At 38.7% G+C, this 20,080-nt stretch overlaps 1 protein-coding gene across 1 annotated transcript in view; it reads right to left on the bottom strand.

The window, feature by feature from the left end:
• LOC122796735 (desmoglein-2-like) overlaps positions 1-20,080 on the bottom strand; it is a 1,204,637-nt gene that overhangs the window by 35,955 nt on the left and 1,148,602 nt on the right. The window contains exon 14 of the mRNA XM_044065444.1: positions 11,969-12,268. Coding sequence (XP_043921379.1) covers positions 11,969-12,268 — 300 coding nt within the window. The remainder of the gene's footprint in view (positions 1-11,968; positions 12,269-20,080) is intronic.

The raw sequence follows: 20,080 nt of genomic DNA, 5'->3' as shown, positions 1-20,080 counted from the left end.
AGTCGGATAGTAAGTTATTCTGTGAAAGGTATTGCATTAGTTGCTTGTGTACACATTTCTCCATTACTTTGGCTAGTGGGGAAAGAATGGCAATGGGTCTATAGTTGGATATGTCTGAGGAGCTACCACCTTTATGGAGTGGGATGACGTGAGATATTTTCCAGAGGAAGGGGATAGCATTTTCAGATAAGGTTCTGTTGATGAGGATAGATATGGGATATGCAATGGCATCTGCAGCTATTTGCAGGTACTCTGCAGGGAGGAGGTCAGCAGCGAGGGTGGTAGGTTTTAAATTTTTTAGAACTGTTTTGATAAAACTAGTGGATATTGGTTGGAAGCCAAATTCCGGGTGATTATTAGGTAGATTAGGCATGCGGTTTAAGTTAGAGGGGGTTAGTTGATTTGCTAGGGATTGGACTGTTTCAGTGAAAAAGTTATTAAAGGCGCTAGCTATTGTCTCTGGGGAACTATGGGTGTAGTTAGCCGGGGTTGGCGTGGGGGAGTGACCTGGACAAAGTAGTTGATTTAAGCCTGCCCAGAACTTTTGAGGGTTGTTGTGGTGTTTTTGTAGGAGATTTTGGTAGAAGCTTCTTTTATCCAGTAAAATAGATTTTTTTGTATCATTCCTGAGTTGACAATATTTTAGTGAAAATACCAAAGATTAGGGCAAAAAAGCATGGATAAAAATTAAGCAGGAAGTATCTTAAATATTAAAAGTAACACAATAAAGATACTAACAGTATGAAAATGGAAGAAGGTGAAATTTAGGGGCAAAGAACATTAGTAAAGAAATAACATAACATCCTGAAGGAAGTTAGAAGCAATAAGGAAAGTTCTGGCAGTTTCCCATAGAAGAAGGGTACAGAGTTATCAGAAAGTACAGAATGATTTTATGAGATGAAAAAAGGAAGACTTCTGAGGGAAATGTAATTGTGGGATAAAGTTTGCAGAAAAACTGAAAATTGTTCATAATGCTAAACCGTGTATGACAAGTAATGGAAGAAAAAAGTGGTTTGGATAATGTGAAATACATTATTTGAGGAAGAATGAACTTGAAACAGTGTTAATCTTAAAAAAAATTGCGTTAGCCTCCTTCACTGCTTTCCAGTGTCTGAAAGCAGTTAAGTATAGCACCCCATAGTACCCTTCCTCACTGCTCTGATAGCAGACTGTTCCTCTGACATTCACCCAGTCTTTGCTTTTCATCTCCTTCCCAAACTCATCCACAAAGTATTTTTCATAATTAATAATAGCAATCAACAAGAATAAGCATAAACATGAACACATGGAGCAATTGCCTATAGTGGAACAATAAAATAGCAAATAGAACATTTTAATATGTGCAGACATAACCATAAAAACAAAAGAAAGAACATAACTATTTACAATAGCTCTAATTGCCTAAACAAATAGAAAAAGAGTACATTAGGATCTAAACAAAATAGGTGTAAAAATGTATAGGTAACAAGGTGAGAGCTCTAACACAGAGAGGATAGAAAGTTGAAGGAAGAGCCTAAGAGTAATTGTGTAAAAGTCTGCCAATACTCTCAAGTAATAAAAATTACAAGACTTATTGCAAAATGTGATCAAATAAAATACTCCAAAATTCAATTAAATATGGATTTGTTTTAGGTTAAAATTTAAGAGGTTATGACCTGTCAAATACTTGATTGCCATATGTTTAAACCCTTTCCAAGTGAGTAGGGATCTATCTTTCCAGTTAATAGTGATATAGAGAGAAAAGAGTTATTAGAATGCAAGGTTTTAATTTTGTCAAACCAGTGGGGGTGTGGGGTATGTAATATAATAAATTCCCAGAAAAGGGTGAACTTCTCATATCCCATTTTTTTGCAATCTAACTCTTAGGGAGCACCGAATGTTATAAATGAGGTTCGGCAACAAACCAAGTTGTCCTGGGACATCTTCAAGAGCAGTTAGGCTGATATACTAATGGGAGTTAAGTGGGTTGGGGAGGTGAAAGGGTTAAATGGAGGGAGAGATGATTGGGAGGAAATGAGATAAGGGTGGGGAGGGGCTTAAGGGCTTTAGACAAGTGTAGCTAGGTAAGTATCACATTTTGGCGTGAACCTGTAGGTATTGTGATGGACAGGTAGGGCTTAGTCAATGCAAATATCTGTGAAAGGTACTGCTAGGTAATTTTCCTTTTCTTTCTTCTTCTTCCCTGTTTGTTTTGTGGTAGAGTATAGACAGGTCATGAGGTGGTTTAACGGCTGTGTTTGGTTGTGGGGTCATGGCATTTGCATTTGGCTAGCTGTCATTTACAGTTGCATTTGGCCAATAGTACTGTCATTTCCGGGTGGTTGGCTGGTTGTTGGTCACTTAAAAGTGCTACATTTTTTTTCACCCCCTCTGGTTATTGCTGGTATTGGCATGTGTGTGGTTCTTCTGTGATCCTTTTCAGCTCACTGGGGTAGTCATGGTGGTTGCAGGTTTTTCCGGGTTTTTCATGGGACCGCTTGCCATGCTGGGGTTATGCATGACACTGCTGTGGGTTCTCTTGGATTGGTATATGGTTTGCAAGATACCGTGAGTGGAGTGGACTCCGATTTCTCAGAGTTTTGCTGTGTGTGCGAGTGTGATGAGGCAGAGAATGGGAGGTGGATATCATGCCTTCCAACCGTACAGATTTCACAGATGGTACAGTTTTTGCCTCATATTTTGGTTTGATTGTCATGTACAGTTAACCTCTGTTTAAAAAAAAAAAAATATATATATATATATATATATATATATATATATATATATATATATATGTAGAAGTTTACTACAGTTAATTGCTAAGATATTCTGCATCTATTGAGATACTCAGGATTTAGAATGGCATTGGGGCAGTGAATGCAGTGGTTTAGTTTAAGTGATGTCAGTGGTGGGGGGTTGGCTACTTACTCAGTGTGGTTCTGTGTTTGATGGTCTCCAGTCAAGCAGTATGTCTCATTGTTGTTGTTTTCGCGCCACAAGGCACTCCTCTGTAATGGTGGCTGGTCGGGTATGTGCGGTGCAGAATTCACTGGGATCAACTTTATGGTACGTCAAACCTTTCACCAGTCAACTCTGGAGTTTGTGTCAAAAAATAAATAAATAAATAAATAAATAAATAAACCGTCATGGAACATTTGATAGATCCTTTCTAGGTTTATAGGAGCAATATTTAACAATTGTTCTTACTTCTGCTGGTCGTCAATTTGGTTTTGTCTAGATTTCACTGAAGGGTTCTTCGGTAAATCCAGGAGTTAACTATTGCGTTATAAAAGGCTTATAAATAAATACATCTACTACCACTCATAACAGGCAGTATGGTTAAGAATCAGCATGAACTGTTCAGTATTGCAGTGAGAAGCTACTGGGGAGTAGGGGGTACTTATTGTATGGGTGCTGTGGAATCAATTGAAAGGATTATGTAGCTCATAATGTGAGTACCTGTATTATGAGTAGTTCCAATTCTGTCTTAATACAATAAGACTGCAGGACTTTGCTTTACTGTATAAAGTCACTGCCTAAATGGGTTACATCCAAAGAATGGTCTCTAGGGCTTTAACTAAAAAAAAAAAAAATGGTGGCAGTATAAATCTTAACTTTGTAAGAGTAATATTGGAAGTTAGACTTTAGGTGTTTTGGTAATAGTCAGTTAGCAGGTATTCTTGATTCATGCCTCGGAGTTAGTGTCCAAAATTTAGCTTCACGTGTCTTTCTTCTCACATTAGGATTGCATTTGCTAGCGGTCATGACATTTAGTCAACTTATCTCTTGTCTTTAGTGCTGAACTCTGCACTTCAGGGAATCTTCGGCAGATTGTATGAAACGTGGTTGATAGTCTTACATTAGAGGCAAGGTAAATGAATTGCTTGATAGGGTATGCCACATTTACATGATGAAAGACACGGGGCTTATTTTGTTATACTGACCTTCTCCACAGGGTTTGAACTGGGGAAGATGGGGCTGATATTGGGGTAATCTTTGCTACCACATCTATTTGTTTCAGTATTTATTGATTTATTTAATTTTGTATGGTTGCATCTAGGTGATGACTGTATTTCTGATTTTTGGGTTCTTGTTTGGCGGTCCTTGAGGAAGGGTTGGAAGTCATTGGTTAGTGTTGTTGAGACACATGAAATGGTTGCTGAACTTGATGAAATACCTTTGAATTGTTGAGTGTTTATAAGGTGTTTTGGGGCATTTTCTTCAGGTCTTGCTGTTTGAGCTATGTGAGATAGTGAGGTCAAAACGATCGTGCAGCGATGGAATGGGGGACGGTATTCGGTGGAACAGTGTGCAGTCCTTTCCTTTGTTCAAATGGGTGCATTCATTGGGTGTTAGCTTGTATAGGGTTTTAAGTGTGTTTGGGATGGTATGCCAGGATGGGAAGTGCGAACAGTGGAAAGTCTCTATGTAAATTGGTAGGAATGGTATTCCAGCATGCATAAGAATGTGACTATCACAGTGATGGGAAGTTGATGTCATTGTGCACTAGTGACATAAGCTACAGTTTCAAAAAAAAAAAAAAAAAAACAAGACTTGAAGTTTTATGAAGTGAAAACAGGTTGTCATTGTGGGTAAAGCATATTATTGTGCCATAAATCAACATAGTATGGGGGTTATCTTGTGATGTAGTTTCAGGTCTTATTTTAGGGAGGTTGTGTTGAAGTGGTTCAGGGCCCATACTGTTTGCCTTTTTGCCGGCTGTTGGGTCTTTGAGGTAAGGATGGATTTGTGCATCCGTGGTGAGGTTTGTAGTTTGCAGCTTTACAGTTATTTTTCAATAAGGATAGAGATGCGATTTTCTGGAAAATTAGTGGCAGCTCTTTGAAGACTCAGTGAGAAAATAGACAGACTTTTCAGTTTCAGACTTAATACCACTCAGAAAATTCATGCCAGTGTAAACCTGTTATTTTTGTATATTACATCTCAACCGTACAGATTAACAAACTGGATGTGGTACGGTTGATAATTTTATGGTAATGTGTCCTGTGCATACATCTTAACTGTCCAGATTTTGCAGCATGCCCAGATGTTACTTCAAAATTTTGTTCTTGTCTGTGACAATAGTGTGCATTTCTGGCAGATTACTGGGATGATCTGAGGTGGGGAAGAGTGGAGTGGACATTGATCGGTGACCTGAAGGAAGTGGGTCACAGGTGGAAGTGCAGGTACTGGTGGCTGTCTCCATCGATAGAATGGGGCACAAAGGTGTTCAAGTGGGGGAGCGCAAAGTAAGTATCGATGTTTGACCTGTTGGAAGTTGAGGGCTGGATGTGTCGGTGGTTGGAGTTGTGCATATCTGTCTTACTGAGATGGCTGACCTGTTAAGTGTCAGGCTTGAGTGGGCTTTCATGTTATACATTGGGTTAATTTGAATTGCTCTATGGGCGCAATAACTCTCCCGTGGGAGAGTAGGACTCCCATTTCTTGTCATGGATTACCATTATTTAGAGCTATAGACTGTTACATCTAGGTAAATAACTTCTAAAACTTAATTGTTTACTTGGATAGTAAATATTCAAATGTATTCTACAGGCATTGTTTTCAGACCTAGTCTGTATTGGTTGGTTGCAGCTGGATAGGGTAAAGCATTGTCACACTAGCTGCTGGTGTGGTGGCTGCCTTTGGGATGGAATTTGATGGGGAGCAATTTAATTGTTAAGTGGAAAAAAGGGATGGCGGTTCTGTTGGACAAGTGGGATTTATTTGAGAACAGTACAGCTGCACTGGTGACCCTGAAGGAAAACTGGGGGGGGATGTTAAATATTTGAACTTTAAGCTATGAATCTGTGCAATTTTGTATGAGGTAGGCTTTTGGTGGGGACTGAGGTTGTCACATCTTGTGTGTCAAGCGGATTTACAGTTCTCTTTGTTTTGCAGATTGCAATGGGGTCACGGACGGCGAAAGTGCAGAACAGCAGCAGTTAGTGGATCAATCGATGGCCAGAGTGAAGGAAGTTGGTCGCAGTGGAAGTCAAAGTCGGACCAGTGGTGTATATCGAGGCTGAGAGGGCAGTGCACAGACAGTACTGGTCAGTGGCAGGAATGAGGTAAAATTGCAAGGTAATGGATTTTGCTGCGGGGTGCTTTGGTGGATGGAGTGGTGCACAATGTGGTCACTGGTAATTCCCCTTGTTGGGTCATTAAGGCAAGATAGACTGCTGTGTTCAAGTAGCATGGCAGCTGATTATTGCATTGGAGTGTGGGGCAAGTTAGGTAGAGGTAGGTAGGGGGCCAGTGTGAAACTGGTGGGGATGGATTATAGGGTGTGGGGATCCCACAGGAGAAGTAGAGTCACAACATACATAGGAGCACAGGAACTTATTAGGCTAAAGCCCTATGGGTCTTGCAAGCCAGTTGACTTCAACACCTTCCTTTCAGGTGGTTGGAATCTTGGGGGTTTTAGTTACTCATCCAGTTGTTTCAGCCGTATCTGGGTGAAGGGCCAATGAAGTGCTATTCTTTGACATGAGACCTGAGTACGTTCTTAACGTGTGGTATCTTTGGGGTGATAAATTTGTCCCTTGAGCAGGTAGGGTGATTGCCATTTGGTAATGAGTGAATTGGGGGTGTTTATGGTTGGGCACGTAGAGTACTTCATTTCTAGGCTTAGGCGAGTTTTCAGGAACTATGTCAAGGGGTTCTGCTTTTCTGGCTCTTAGTGTTATGGCATTAAAGTTTTGTAGTTAGTCTTTTCCCTGCAGTAATCAGGTTACTGCACATCCAGAGCTGTGTAGTTTGGTGGGCTACTGTGAGAAGCTATAGTTGAAAGGGTCCTGGGTTTGAGATTTGTTAAACGTTTTCTTTGACCAGAGTGCAGATTTGTGTTCAAGGGGTTATAGTTTCTGTGGCACTTTTTATGGCTATAGGTTGTCATTCCGGAAAGGTCGAGCCATGGTTAGTGACTTGAGGGAAGCGGACTAAAGGGAATGTATTCTCTTGGAGTGGATGTTCCAGTGGTGCAGTAGAGTCATGGGTAATCCTACTTTATTTAGTTTCATTAAGGCGTATTCCAGTGCTGGTAGGTCAAGGCGTGGGGTTGGTGATGGGGTTCTAATGTACTTTACAGATGATGGGTACACCGAATGATGTTTGGCTTAACCCTTCCCTTTATGGGAGGTAGTTGATTGGACAATTTTTGGTAAACTGGAGGGGGAACAGCCTGGTCAGGCTGGTTGTTGGAGAAGAGGGACAGGCTTGCCCTCTTCTGTTCCTCTTCTGGTGTCTGGAGGTTCATTTCAAGGATTTGGGGAAAGGAAATGAGCTGGAGGAAGTTTGCTGAATAGGCAAGCAAGCGGAGGTAAGGGTGCTGCTTATTTGGTTGGAAGGTAATTCAATGAATGGTTTATGAAATGAGATGGGACACTGCTTCATAAGTAAAGGATGGGTAATTCAATAAATGGGATGTGAAGTGCATATTGGACACTGCTTCATGAGTAAAGTAAGTGAGCAAACATATGGATGTTGCTTACTGGGGCAGGATGAGCAGGTACGCTGTCCTGATTAACATTACAAGGCTAGTTATGCTGTGTTTAGAATCAACTATATTATGTCCAGTTGTAATTAATAAATTTTGGTAATCAATGCTATGTTATGAAAGTTTTAATAAAGGTCATCAAATGTTATTCGGTGTGATGTGTTTATTGAAGGGGACCCGGACAAATGCATTTACAACTCCAAAATATGTGAAGTAGATCAGCTCTTTTTGCTGTTCACAATATGGGCAGAAGGGTGAGACAGAATGGTTAAATTTATTAAGAATGGTTGGAGTGCGGTAAGCATTGTTGACAATCATAAATTGTGTATAACCAAGTTTCTTAAAGGGGGATAATTTAGATGTTATTTGGAAGGATTGGGTAATTTGGCTGATAGAAATTGATGGATTTAGGTCTGTCCAATATTTTGAAAAAAGGACCTTATTTTGGTATCAAGTGCTTGAGATACTTTTCTTTTTCATTAACAATAGTGACCATAAAGTTCTACAGGTATTGATATCCTTAACATCTAAACTAGAATCTGATAAGATATTATTACATAATTGTCTGACCTGTCTCCGTATAATGGTGTAACTCTTGGGATAGTTTAAGGCGGATCTTGTATCTGAGATAGACTGGTTCATAAATGGCTAAAGGTCTACGATACATTTCTTGTTTAATAGGGAGATATCATTTAAATTCAGCATTGAGTTATTCAATTTTAAATTAGCATTCAGATGCAATGGTTGAAGGATATAAAAACCACTGGATAGCTTCAGTGGGTCAGCCAGTTTTTGTAGTATGAATATGTTGCTTTTTAGAAAAGTGTGAAGTTTATAACTTTTCAAACTTGTTTTACTAAGGAAAGGGAAAGCCTTGGGATTAAAATTAAGAGACTTAACATAATTATATAAAAGCTTTATCCACGCTGGGGACCACTAGCTGTCATTTGGTCTGTAGTCCGAGATTGCTATTAGTCTAGCACTCTTAACTATATCATAGTATAACTTAAAGCCAGGGAGGTTTAGGCCTCCTTTATTTTTAGGGCAAATCAATTTCTGATAGGAAATTCTGACAGATTTAGGAGACCATATGATCTTGGATAGGAAAGACTGCAGTTTTTTTTTTAAAAAAAGGTATGTACCATCACCCAAGAAGTATTAAACAAGTATAGTGGTCTTAATATGGTTCCCTATTAGAAGACTGAAGACACATTCTTTCGAAAGCGTCTTGGTTGAACTCAAAAGATGGAAATGGCAAAAGATCGAAGCGGGAAAGAATTTCCTTGGCCGCTTCGTTACTTTGCCATTTTCGGCACTGTAGTGCCATCTAGAGTTGCTATATTTAAGTAGGGGGGAGTGTGGGGGCAAAGCCCCCCACTTAATGTAATGTTTAAAGTGTTTTATTTATTTATTTTTTTGTTGTTGGAACAGTTATTTTTTCCCTAGGGAAAAAAAAATCGCTGTTCTGACAGTTCAAAATTGTAAGCTTTTGCTTACATAGGGTTGATTAATCACTGTTCACTTTTTAGCATTCAGTGATCTAATATAGACCCCTTAATATGACTTGGACTACAGTATTAGATAGCTCCAGCCAGATGAGGGAGTAAAGTGCCAGACAGTTTGGTTAATGTGGTTACTTACAAATTTTGCAAGTTTATTATAAAATGGGTTCAGTTTAGCTAGCTGTGAGGACTGTATGTTAATGAAAATTGACAAGGCATATCGCAGACTAAGGAGTCAATAGGGCTGAGCTGTAGTCTTATGCGCATATTCTTTTAGGAAAGGTTTGCTTTAGAAATAACTCCTAGAATGCAATTAATTTATCTGAACTCCAGGATGGATAATCTGACTGAATCTTAATCTGTAGTTTATTACTCCCATGCTGGATTTTGTACTAGCTCAGTTCTAGATTGTTAGGCTGGAGGTTCAAGTATCCTTACTTTAGTTTTATCTGGATTTAGGAATAATTTAGATTGTTCTAGCCAGCTTTCAGATTTTTAAATGAATGCCATAGGTCTTTTTGTTGCTGTTTAAGAGTCAGCAAATATTAGTAATAAGTCATTTGCAAACCGGATTAGGCTTTTTTGCCTTTTTGTTTCCAGTAAACCTTGCAGCTGGCTATCAGCTGTCAGCAATGCCTTGTCTCATTCAGCAGGCCTACCAGGCTCACCAGACTCCTCCCAGAATTACTCTGACCCATTGACAGACCATTGATGAGACTGAGGCATCTCAGTGCAACATGGTATTGCTGTCATAAGGGTTCCCATGAATGTGCTTCAGTAATGCCCCATAGGTGGGGCATCAAATGGGTGGACTGTGCCAAACTGTTCCTCACTTCCACATATGGCTGACATTGGTATACCACTGTGTACAACTTCAGGAAACATTTTCTACTGTTTTTTTTCCTAATCTACCCTAGGGAAATACAACTACACTGTGTGCCCAACACACATGCCCCCCATTTCGCTTCCTCCTTTCTCTCCTCCCTGGACAGCAGCCACTCTTTGTCATGACAGCACCTCAAACACCAGAGCTGCTATTGAAACAGGGTCACCTACATTGCAGTAAGGGCTTTGTCCAGCAATGCTATTGCACTGGCTTACATAATGGACTAGATTTGTAGGATGAAAGATTATATGCATTTTATTTATAAATATACTAAAGAGGAATGGTCCTAATATTTAACTTTGTGGCACAGCTAATGTTATTTATTGAGGAGTGGAGAGATCATCAGCTCAGCTTAAATAAATTGATTGTATTTTTGTGAGGCCCAGTTCCTTAAATATAAGTAATACCTTGTGATGTGCATTGGTTTAAAAATACAGATGCAACAATTTCACTTTGATTTTGTCTGTCATGAATATAGTTTATAAAAGTTAGTAATGTTATTCATTGCTATGACTTGGCCAAAATCCATCCGGTGTTGTGGAAAGTAACTTGTTCTCTGTTAGGTAGTTGATCAACTGTAGGTGACCACAGTTTTGAAGTATTTTAGATATAGGAGACAGGATAGCAATAGGTCTGTAATTAGTTAAAGTGATTTGCCACCTTTATGTAAGGGTATAATATAAGATTATTTCTAGGGTCTGTGGATTGTACCTCTTGGAGAGATTGATTTATAAGTATAGATTCGGGGTATGCAATAGCTTCTGCTGCTACTTTGAGATATTCTGCTGGTCGGTTGTCAACTGGAAGAGAGAAGGGTTTAAGTCTTCATTGCTTTTTAAACATATTGTTAGGAGTTGCAATAAGCGAGAAGTTACTAGTGACAACTGCTATCTATCTTCTGATATGTGCATTGGGTTTGTTTTGGGAGTTGGCAACATTTAAGGGGCATAAATTAAATCTGTATTCCATGTTATAGTCTGTTTCATTTGTGAAATGGCAGGGTTATGATGTTTGCGAGGTCATATAAGTTTATTGACTGTTGACCAAAACTGATTTACAGTTTTACTGCAGTTTTCCTAAATACTAGAATAAACATTGTGCTTAGCTTTTAACATGATATCTTAGTTAAGTGTTAAGTGCTAATATAATTGCAGATTGTTTATTGTTTTTCACTGAATTCTATTTTCCCTTGCTTTATCTGTGTTATGCATTAGCTTTTTGATAGGTCGTGTAACCTATGATTGCAGGATTTCATTTGATTTTCTTCCAATGTTGAGGTGCTAGGGGCTTTAATATGGAGATGAAGGTTTTATTGAAGTGAGCGACTTGCATCATCTGAATTCAGTGTTTTCAGTTGTTCCCAGTTGCTATGCTTAAGGCTAAGCAGGAATGTCCTCTTATTGAATTAGTTGAATTTCTAACAATTTTATATTGAAGTTTCTACGCATTTTGCTAGGGGTTTTCCCTATGGAAAAAACTGGGTTAAGCTCTTTAATGGACTTGAGCATAATTTCTATATGGGAAACATTATCGGGGTGGTCTTTTAGTATTCCGTTCAAAATGCTTTAATTTCCATTAACTTTATCTGTCCTTTTGGGTCACATGTATTAGCTGTGTTAATCCATATTGATTGACAGTGTAGTAAATAGTTTTGTTAGTACACTTGTGTAAGTCAATATTAAGGTCACCTAGGATTATTGTTTCAAGTAATATATTGGTAGCTATTCAATATAATATGTATTTTAGAAGGTGATTCATCTACACTAGGAATTGTATAAATTATTACTATATGTATTGATTTTTGTGAGTTAATTTTAAGTGTAGCTACGGGTGCTTTAAAGCTATTAATGTGTGGTAGTTGTATGGAGTACATGGCAAAGATAAAAGCTATTGAATACATAGCTACACCACCAACTTTCATAGCTAGGAGGCAGTATTTCTTCATCTTTTGGGTGTGGTTTAAGTCTGATTTCTATTTCTATGATTATGTCAGGGATATACAGAGGTATCCAGCTATGCTTAGCTTTACATTGCATAGATTACAACTCATCAGAAAGACACAAGCTCTAAAGGCAAATAAAAACATGACAAAATTACTTTTCTTACCTCAGTGAAATGTTTTAACAAGAAGGATTCATTCAGAGTTCCTCTAGCTACTGATCTTTCTGCATAGCCTTTTGATATAGAACCTTCAGTTAGTCGTGTTCCTTGTCTTGCATTAAACCCATTAGTAAAAAAAAAATCATCTTTGACTTGAGGTCTTCCTCCTGCATATGATTTTGCAGCAAAGTTGGTCACATATGCACCTGACTCCATCTTTGATATAGTCCTATGTACATCTGAATCCACCCTTGTTTCTTGCAGAGATTTGTCAGAAAATTTACTTGTGGAAAAACTTAGTTGTTCCTGTAATGGAGGAGACAGAATCATTGCTCTTTCTACACTAGTTATTCCAGTCATTTAAAAGGAAAAATATTTTTCAACAGCTCTAACAACTTTTAGGCATTTTATTGTATGCTTAATTAGGTAAGTGGACTGCTCAAAACAAGAGCTTTCTCAGTCATTTTCAGGGCTGAAGTCATGTAAGTGTAAAGCATACAGTAGTCATATAATTATTGCATGACATGTAACTTTTGATTCAGTTAGTGTCAGGAGTGATATTACTACTTAAACAATGCTATGATAAAAAAATCACAGGTATAGTGTAGATGTTATTATCTCATATCTCATACCACTGCAAATTCAACTACAGCCAGGCCCAAAATTATATATTAATACATGGAATGTCCTGTGGCTGAAACAATCATTATGTAAGCTAACCCATTATCAGAAGATGTATATGAATGACATGCTGTAGTCAAAGCATAGTTTTACCTCATGCCTATTAATTGATTAAGCATCCTTCTCTCAAAGTGTTTCCTTGCTTCTGAGACCAGGAATCTGTTACTTCTGCAGATGGGTGCCACATCTTTATATGTTGGTCAGGGCTATAACCTTAAGTGTTTGTGGAATGCATGCTCTACATCCAGTTATATTTCTAAAATGAGGTATGGCTTCTATGGCAATGCAGTTATCATCTATGTAACATACGGATCAGAAGCAGTTTAAGAATTACTTGGTTTAGTGGAATTTTTGTACGTCAGTGGTACATGTAAGAGTATATTCTTTCATCATTGTCTGTGTAAGGAATTGGCTTTGAAAGAATCCAGTTCTTTTACAGAAAAAACAAACATTTTACATTTTGCTTTTCTGGGCTAAATAATGTGCTGATTTAAAGACTAGAACGGCAAGAAACTTACCTGTAACTCTAAACTGAGAAAAGTTTCAGATGATGCATTCACATGATTGCTTAGGAAAAAAAAACTTTATGATAAACTTATTTTTTAAATACAGCAGTGAAAAAAGATATTGGCCCAGCCACTATTACTGATATTGGTATCACGTGTCGTGCTGTGAAACAAGAAAGCTTTTTCTTTATCTGGAGCATTTAAATATATGAATCATGCTTGTTTTTCAAAGTTGTGTTATGCAGCTCACGTCACAGACTCCAGTATATCAATTCATCTTTCCAGGAAATGAGAGTCACTCCTTTTTAGAGGCTAGATACATCAAGAAAAATATCTCAGCAAAACATTACCAGAAAAAGGTAAGAGCTGATTTCCAAGTAGAATATATGTAAATTTGTGAAATGGAGGTACCCCATTTGTAGCCACTAAAAATGAGACATTAGCTGGGAAGAGACATCAGCAGAGAGGAAGACTATGCCAGAGAAAATATAACAGAGCTACATGCTGCACATCTCTCAGCTGGCAGCTATCCTTGCACTCATTACCAGACAGGATTCCATGTATCAAAGACCCAGTTATTCTTTCCATGAAGTCTAGTCATACAGCCACCATCATTCTGAGGAAGTAAACACAAAACAGATTATGAGCTCTTTGAGCACGATCACTATCAATGGGGTGTGCACAGTGTTACCTGCTACTGTTCTCACAATACACACCCTTACATACACATTATATTAGCTATAGCTTCTTGTCCCTAAAGATATTTATGCCTTAGTTATGATTATAAAGACTGGAGGATCCAAGACACTGACTGTTATGTGAGTGCACATTGTAACCAAAGAAGCACACAATTTAGTACATTATACACTGCTGAGATTAGCCAACAATCCCAGAACTGAGCTAATCTCCGAGTGGCAACTTTTCCATATCCTTCCTCACACCTATTTATAAACAGCAATGGCCTAGTTACCACCAAGCATAAAATGGCTACACCTCTGAAAGGTACTGTATCTTTGATAGCATACAGTGATCAGCCCCTTCAAAAATCAAGATTATTGGTACCATGATAGATTCTGTTAAGGATTGTATGCCATCAACCTAGTCTTATAAAAAAAAAAAAAAATCCAGTAAACTTTCTCTGCAGCACAATGGGCTAATGTCAATGGCATCACTGGTCTGTTACAAGAATGACACCTACCAGAGGTTATATATCATGAAGGAGCTAGTGTGTCAGCATGGGGACACAACCTCTGGTATACCAAGCAGTGTATGTGCTACAGACAGTTGTTGGCAGGCACACAGAAATATTCACAGATCACTGGGCTGCCATAGCAGACCCTGCTTTGAAGGTTCATATCATGGAAAGCAAAGATACATGGTTAAGACTATAAGCAAAACACCACCCTCTATGCTAAATGAGAATTGCATTTCCCAGCTCTGCTTTAAACATTGAGATGGAAATGTGTCGAAAGGAGACAGAAAGTGCTAGATGGTCACCTAGTGTAGGGAGAGAGAGAAAAAAATCCCCATCAAGAAGATAAATGAGACCACTTATTAATATGATTCTTTTAACAATAGCACCTTTATTTTTATTCAGCTTATCCAACTTTTGTAACTACTTCTATATCAACTCCATTTACTGGAAAATGCATCTCAGTACCTAAATTTCAGCCGTATTATTACTCCAACATCTGTGAAAGACACTCATGTCAAACATGACTCATGGCCTTGATTCACTATAGAATTAAAGATGTCAGCTTGGCTCTGTGGCACAGAGTGATGCAGCCTTTATCTTGACCCAGATGGCAAGAGTCAGTCAGTAGCCTCAATACTGGAGGAACACAGGAAAATGGGAACAATAATAGGTGAAGGATTATGAGCACCATAAGATGCCTAATCATATACACATTTTAGTAGACACTTAATAGTTCACATTTCACTTTTCAATCACTTAATAGTGCTTACTTCCCAAATTAAGCAAGGCTGTAAATGATGATCTCACTGTAAATTTGTGTCTACCCAACAAGTCATCAAGGCTATCCTTAAAGGTAGTCAGACTACCACTTTGTATGACCTGCAGTGGTAAGGTATTCCACAGGCTATGAATATGCTGAGTTAGGAACTTCTCTCTCCAATGAGTCTGAGCAGAGAGACAGAGGAGCAAAGTGCCATGACCTGCTCACATCTCCTTGATAGTGGGAGGGTATTGTCACTCAGGATGTACATGGAGAAATGCAACTTCGCTGGTGGAGACCCTGAAGGTCACTGCTTGTGCTTGAGTGGAGGGGATAGGGCTGCTTGCTGGCAACATCCCTGATGGAAGTGAGAGATGATTAGCTTTAACAGTGCATTGCATGTTTCCCTTTGGCTCTGCAAGCTGGGCATCCATGTGGGAAATGCAAAACTAAGTAGCAAAACCTCTTTGAACCACCCCTCATGCCTGGCTGAATGCTCCTTCTGGTAGACTATCACCCTGGAGATGGGAAACAAATTGGCTGATTGGCTGGGAGGGGGCTTATGGCTGCTAGGCAGCAGACATTGTAAAAAAGAAATAAAAGGAATCATATTTATTGTAGACCACTTGCAGAAGGAACACTACAAACAGTTAACGAGTCAGTGCTGTACAACATAAGCACATGCAAGACATCTACAAAAAGTTAATAAGATGTGGTAAACAAAACAAAAATCTTTTGTATCTTCCAAGGCAAGCATAACAAGTTCCAGATGTAATTCTGGGTGCTGTAACTAATTCCTATTGTGGCCTATAAAAAAAAACTGCAAATACCAATTCCTAACAGTACCATCAGTAATACTGCAGATAAAAATAATGATCTATTTTTTAGTGTCACACCAAAAACACAGAAGACACTAAACTGCCTATTTCACATTGCAGTAAGTACTGTCCTTCACAAAGGATGACCTTCACAATTGTAAACACATTCAGATCTATTACAGTTCTGAGTTGTCTGGATGCTGGAAAGGATCAGGCCCTGTGACAAAGATACCAACATAAGTAAAGCGATACTCACACAAAAGCTGATGAGTAAGCAACCATTCTGCTTACTAAGATTGCAATAGGTGATGAGGCAGGCACAGTCATATAACATGCCTTGTACTTAATCCCAGAATTTAGAAGTATGGGATTTTGGGCACCCTGTGCACCACACATTATATCTTTCCATTTAAGGTTAATAATTGCATTAATAATTACAACAAACATGTAGAATAGACAGCACTGCAGATTAGGATGTCACATGACAACATGCATACATAACATCATACTTCGGAATAAGGAAGCATTTCAAATTATACCCAATACTATGATTCAGTCTTTGCTTTCATAGCATGTAAAACATTCCTCCATCTAGCTTTTTTTTTTTTTTTACATTTTCCTCCCATCCTTCCATCATGTTGCTGGCCTTGCCTTTGTACCCCATCTGCACTGGGTCTATGAGCCACTTCATGCCCCCCCAACTTAGTCTGGTAAATTGCTAGAGTTGGTCATGGATAAAAGGCAATGGGGCAGCATGTCTGAGCTTCCATTTTGGGGGGCCTTACTTGGCCTAACTTGTTTCCCCATCTTGTGGGCTTGTGGTGTATCACCCCACCTCTGCAGCAGCTCAGCCAGTTGCACTGCCAGCAGCTGTCCACTCCTCCTCTGGTGACATCTTTGGCCCTCCCTGACACTCCATCAGTCACATAAGATGCTAATTGAACCTGGGTCAGCTGGGTCATTGTCAGGGTTTATCCTTCTACACCACGTCCATGGTCTGTCTATCTTTTCTAATTAGTCTGTCATATTTAGCTAGCTTACCATCACTCAGGAATGAGGCAGTAGCCATCTGAACTCTGAAGACACATCTGGCAATTGGTGATAGTCTTGCCCACTGTCATCATTAGGTTTAGCAAGTGAAGAATTAGCTGAAACACAGTCTTTATTAGGAATCATGCATGAATCGTGCAGTCACAATTTGGGGATTCTGTGACAATTCCTTGTTCAAATTGTCATTTAAGGCTAATCTAACAGCTACACCACTACAGTCTGATAAAGCTCAGTTTTATACAGATGTTTTCCATCCATAAATGCAGACCACTGCTAGTATGAATAATATAGGATCTTGTACAGATATTCAAACCATAGTTTCCTGTTACTTTAAGTTCTTGTCAGTCAAATTCTGGTTGCAAACTATCTGTTCTAGTCTAAGCACAAGTGATGACTTGGCTGCACCATTACAGCAGAATTTCTGCTTGTGCAGAACAACTTGTTACGGTGCACAAGCATCTGGCATTTTTTTCCAGATGAAGATGAATAGAAGATGCTTGACAGTTTATCCTTGTTTGTTTCATCATTAACAAATGAGAAGTAAAATATTCCCATATCCTTGAAGTGCAAGATGATAGTACTGCTTTGAGAAACACATTTTCTCATTATCCACTTTACAGTTTGAATAACTCTGCCAGCTTGACCAACTGATTATGGGTAATAGAAAATGTAAATGTAATTTGCTGGAAACAGAGGTGTAGCTGGCTCATTTATAGCCTAGTGCCAGCCCCAGAAACAGAGTCCCACTCCCTCTACTCTTCATGAAGTATCGAGCAAAAAAAAAACAATATACAAATCAGCTTTAATGCCATCTAGTGATGCCCCCTCTCAGTTATCTCAGGTGAGAGACCAATTAAAAAAAGATACATTTTGTATGGACGTTGCCTTTTAATGTAGAAAGCAGACTGCTGTTTCTACCAATTTTCTTCCTATACAGAGTCACTTCCTCAACTGCTCAGCTTTTCAATTAAAGAAAAAAAACTTGTACTGGTACAATGCAGGAATTCTCAATCATACCTGCTAGCAGTTGCCCCTTTGTCCAACCCTTGCTATTCTATTGATTGGAAGTCTCACTGTTGTGAAAATATGTTGAATTCCTGACTCACATACTGCATGCCATTATCTGTGGCAAGTATATCAGGCATACCACCTTGAGGAAAAAAACATAACTTCAACAGTGTTATGAGAGTTTCAAACATGGTACACAGCATTTAATAATATCAGGGTGCGTGTGCTAGTCAGCACAAATGAGGATTTATCAGCGGTGAATCCAGACCAGTTAGAGATGGAGCTACTGCAGACCAAACATGTCAGCAGTCATTCAGTACTATAGTCTAGGGTTGCCATATTTTCAAATGGCCAAAGTGGGACATGTTTTGTAGAAATGTGAGATTTTTCAGGACCAAATATGCCCATGGCCAATGCAAAGGATAGAGCTTCATTTGTTGCCAAAATAAAAGCTTATTCTTGTAGCATTTGAGCTGCTTATGCTATTTCATATAACATTTAAGTGTTTCAGATACAAAATAACTCTTTTATACAACTGTTACAGAAAACTTGCGAAATATTTTTTGTCCTAATATCTCAGGACATTTGCCATTTTTTTCTTTTTTCTTTTTTTTTTTTTAGCAGGACACAACTGCTCGAACAGGGACTGTCCCTCACAAACAGAGACAGGTGTTAATCCTAACATAGTCCCACATCTTGGTACATTCATATCTCATTTTTTTTTTCAAGTTCTGCACATTTAAAAATGTACAAATGAAGCTGCAAATACAGAACTGCAGAAAGCAAACTGTATATAGGAGTGGAAGGCAAACTCATTACATCTGAGTGACGCCTCCAGGTGCATCTGCAGTTAACTCCTACTGATGCCTCAAGGCGTCAAATATTGCTTGCATCAATAATTCAAAAACCATGCTATGTACAAGGTTTTAAAAGAATTTTATCTTAAAACTTACACAATGGCAAAGTCAACTGCATTAATATTGACCTCTGTCTAGTGCAGGTAAATAGATATTAACCGTTATTTTCATTATATTAATTTATACAGATATAATTTTCACATTTTTCTAATTTTCTCAACAACCACATAACACATACACAACTCCTTAGCCTCATATGAAAGCTCTCAGGTAGATGAATAAAATACTGCTGCCAGTATGTGTGCAACTTGAATGGTTGCTGAGATATTGCAAGTTATTTACAAAATATTACAAATGTAATAGTTGCTCCCACGGATTCACGAATCCTCCGTGTAAGACTTAATAAGTCTTACTCAGAGGCTGCAGTTGAACGGTATGACGTCAGCGTGCCATGAATATTCATGAGGGCACGCTGACTCAACCGTAACTCTTACACGGACCATGTATGAAAGCAGGGGGCGTGTCCGACTGCCGAGCAGTCTAAATGTCCACGCCCCTGCAAGTGTAGTAAAAGCAAAATGTCAACACACAAGAGCGAGTTCGCTCAAATGTACTTGCACCCAACACCACACTCCCTGACACTGTAAACCCCCATCACAGTTATAAAAAGTAAAATATATATTTATTTTTTTAAATCCACGATATAGCTGCCCGTATTTGCGCGTGTGTGTGCGGGTGTGCCCATTGCTTAGCTATAGTTAGCAATTCCGACATGGAAGAGCATAAGAAAGAATGTTTATGCAAATCACATCAAATTGCAATAGCGTAATGGTAGAGTGTATGCACAAAGAGGAGGCATTCACGGTTGGAGTCCCACCACTCCCCTTCTTATTTATGTTTTAAATCAGTATTTGAAATAATACCAGACATATATGATTAAAATTTTATTAAAAGCAGTGAAATGGCCAATGTAGCAGTGAACAAAATATATTTTTTAAAGGATCCAGATATATAATAGCCTGATGTTAAGCAACGCTTTACCCAGCTGAACACAGGTGCCCATAGTTTAATAGCGCTTTACCCAGCTAAACAGAGGTGCCCATAGTTTAATAGCGCTTTACCCAGCTAAACAGAGTTGCCCAAAGTTTAAAAGTGCTTTACCCAGCACAATGTGTTTGCGCGGATGTGTGTGCCGCGCCAACCAGGGCACCCGGGGAGCAACGTAGAGCTAAGTTGCTTAAAC

Source organism: Protopterus annectens, chromosome 3.part0 (assembly GCF_019279795.1).
Source record: "Protopterus annectens isolate FY-2018-M chromosome 3.part0, PAN1.0, whole genome shotgun sequence".
Taxonomy (NCBI): domain Eukaryota; kingdom Metazoa; phylum Chordata; order Ceratodontiformes; family Protopteridae; genus Protopterus; species Protopterus annectens.
Note: the sequence above shows the minus strand (reverse complement) of the source record. Positions and strands in the feature narration are given on the sequence as shown.